Here is a 1,827-nt window from a genome sequence, read left to right on the forward strand (position 1 = left end):
TACCCTCTCTGATTAGTAGTGCTACACCCCCTCCTCTTTTCCCCTCTTCCTATTCTTTTTAAATGCTCTAAACCCTGGAACATCCAGCAACCATTCCTGCCCCTGAGAAACCCATGTCTCTGTTATGGCCACAACATCATAGCATCAGGTACTGATCCATGCTCTAAGTTCATCACTTTTATTCCTGATACCCCTTGCGTTAAAGCAAACACATTTTAACTGATCCCTTGGTTCCTTCCCACTAGCTGGTCTACCTCTTGCTATTGCCTCATCTGCATCAACTCTCACCTCCGGTATATAGCTTAGGTTCCCACCCCCTGCCATACTAGTTTAAACCCTCTCGAACTACTCGAGCAAACCTTCCACCCAGGACATTGGTCCCCTTCCAGTTCAGATGCAACCCATCCTTCTTGTACAGGTCCCACTTTCCCCAGAAGGCATCCCAATTATCTACATATCTGAAGCCCTCCCTCCTACACCAACTGCGCAGCCACATGTTAAGCTGCGCCCGCTCCCTGTTTCTCACCTCGCTAACTCGTGGCACCGGTAGTAAACTAGAGAACACTACTCTGTTCGTCCTGCTTTGCAGCTTCCATCCTAACTCCCTGAAATCACTTTTTATATCCTCGATCCTTTTCCTGGCTATATCATTAGTGCCAATATGTAACATGATTTCTGGCTGTTCGCCCTCCCCTTTTAGAACCTTATGCACCCAATCGGATACATCCCGGACCCTGGCACCAGGGAGGCAACATACCTTCTGGGAATCCCAATCCTGACCACAAAATCTCCTGTCGATTCCCCTAACTATCGAGTCCCCGACCACGAGTACTTTTCTATTCTGCCCCCTTCCCTTCTTTGCCACAGTGTCAGGCTCAGTGCCAGAGAACTGACTGCTATGGCTTTCCTCTGGTAGGTCATCCCCCCCAGCAGGATCCAAAACGGTATACTTATTGCTGAGGGGAATGTCCACAGGGGATCTCTGCACTGTCTGTCTGTCCCCTTTTCTCCCCCTAACTGTAACCCATTTATCCTTGTCCTGAGCCTTAGGAGTGACCAACTCCCGGTAACTCCTCTCAATTACCCCCTCAGCCTCCCGAATGATCCGTAGTTCATCCAGCTCCAGCTCCAATTCCCTAACATGGTTTTCAAGGAGCTGGAGTTGGGTGCACTTCCCGCAGATGTAGCCAGCGGAGAGTGTGCCATGTCTCCCACCTGCCACATTCTGCAGGAGGAGCAAGCAACTGCCCCAGCATCCATACCCGACTTATCTGAACACCCACTCAGTACTAAAGTTGCTATAAAATTAATAACAAACTTATATTCAATAGAGGAATATGATTCCAAGTATTTGTTTGTATTCTTTTTAGGTGATGTATTTCAGTTCTCTTTTTCCATATGTCGTTCTGATTTGCTTCCTGGTTCGAAGTCTGCTTCTCAGAGGCTCGATTGATGGAATTCTTCACATGTTCACTCCTAAGGTACTGAACGTCTAGCAGCACAGTCTGTCAGTCAAATGGGTGCAGCTGACTGGAGCAGGGTGCAGTGGAGCAGACTAAGCTGTTTGATAGGGACTCCTGGACAGGCCAATTCCATTAGCCTTGACAGGAGAGGAAAATCTTTTAGTTTGTTATGTTTTAAACTTAATTTTAATTTAAAGAACTAGCTTTTCCATTCCTGGAATTGTTCATTGCTAAGGTCCAGCTGCAGAGAGATCATGTGACTAGATTATTTAATGCAGAGTGAATTCATGCTTGAGAAATGTGTTCAAATTTTGTCAATATAACCACAGGAATTTAAATTCAATTAAATAATCTTGAATTAAAA

At 46.0% G+C, this 1,827-nt stretch overlaps 1 protein-coding gene across 1 annotated transcript in view; it reads left to right on the forward strand.

Annotated features, from left to right (window-relative positions):
- LOC122564240 (sodium-dependent neutral amino acid transporter SLC6A17-like) overlaps nucleotides 1-1,827 on the forward strand; it is a 93,481-nt gene that overhangs the window by 81,937 nt on the left and 9,717 nt on the right. The window contains exon 6 of the mRNA XM_043718938.1: nucleotides 1,371-1,481. Coding sequence (XP_043574873.1) covers nucleotides 1,371-1,481 — 111 coding nt within the window. The remainder of the gene's footprint in view (nucleotides 1-1,370; nucleotides 1,482-1,827) is intronic.

This window comes from Chiloscyllium plagiosum, chromosome 28 (assembly GCF_004010195.1).
Source record: "Chiloscyllium plagiosum isolate BGI_BamShark_2017 chromosome 28, ASM401019v2, whole genome shotgun sequence".
Classification (NCBI taxonomy): domain Eukaryota; kingdom Metazoa; phylum Chordata; class Chondrichthyes; order Orectolobiformes; family Hemiscylliidae; genus Chiloscyllium; species Chiloscyllium plagiosum.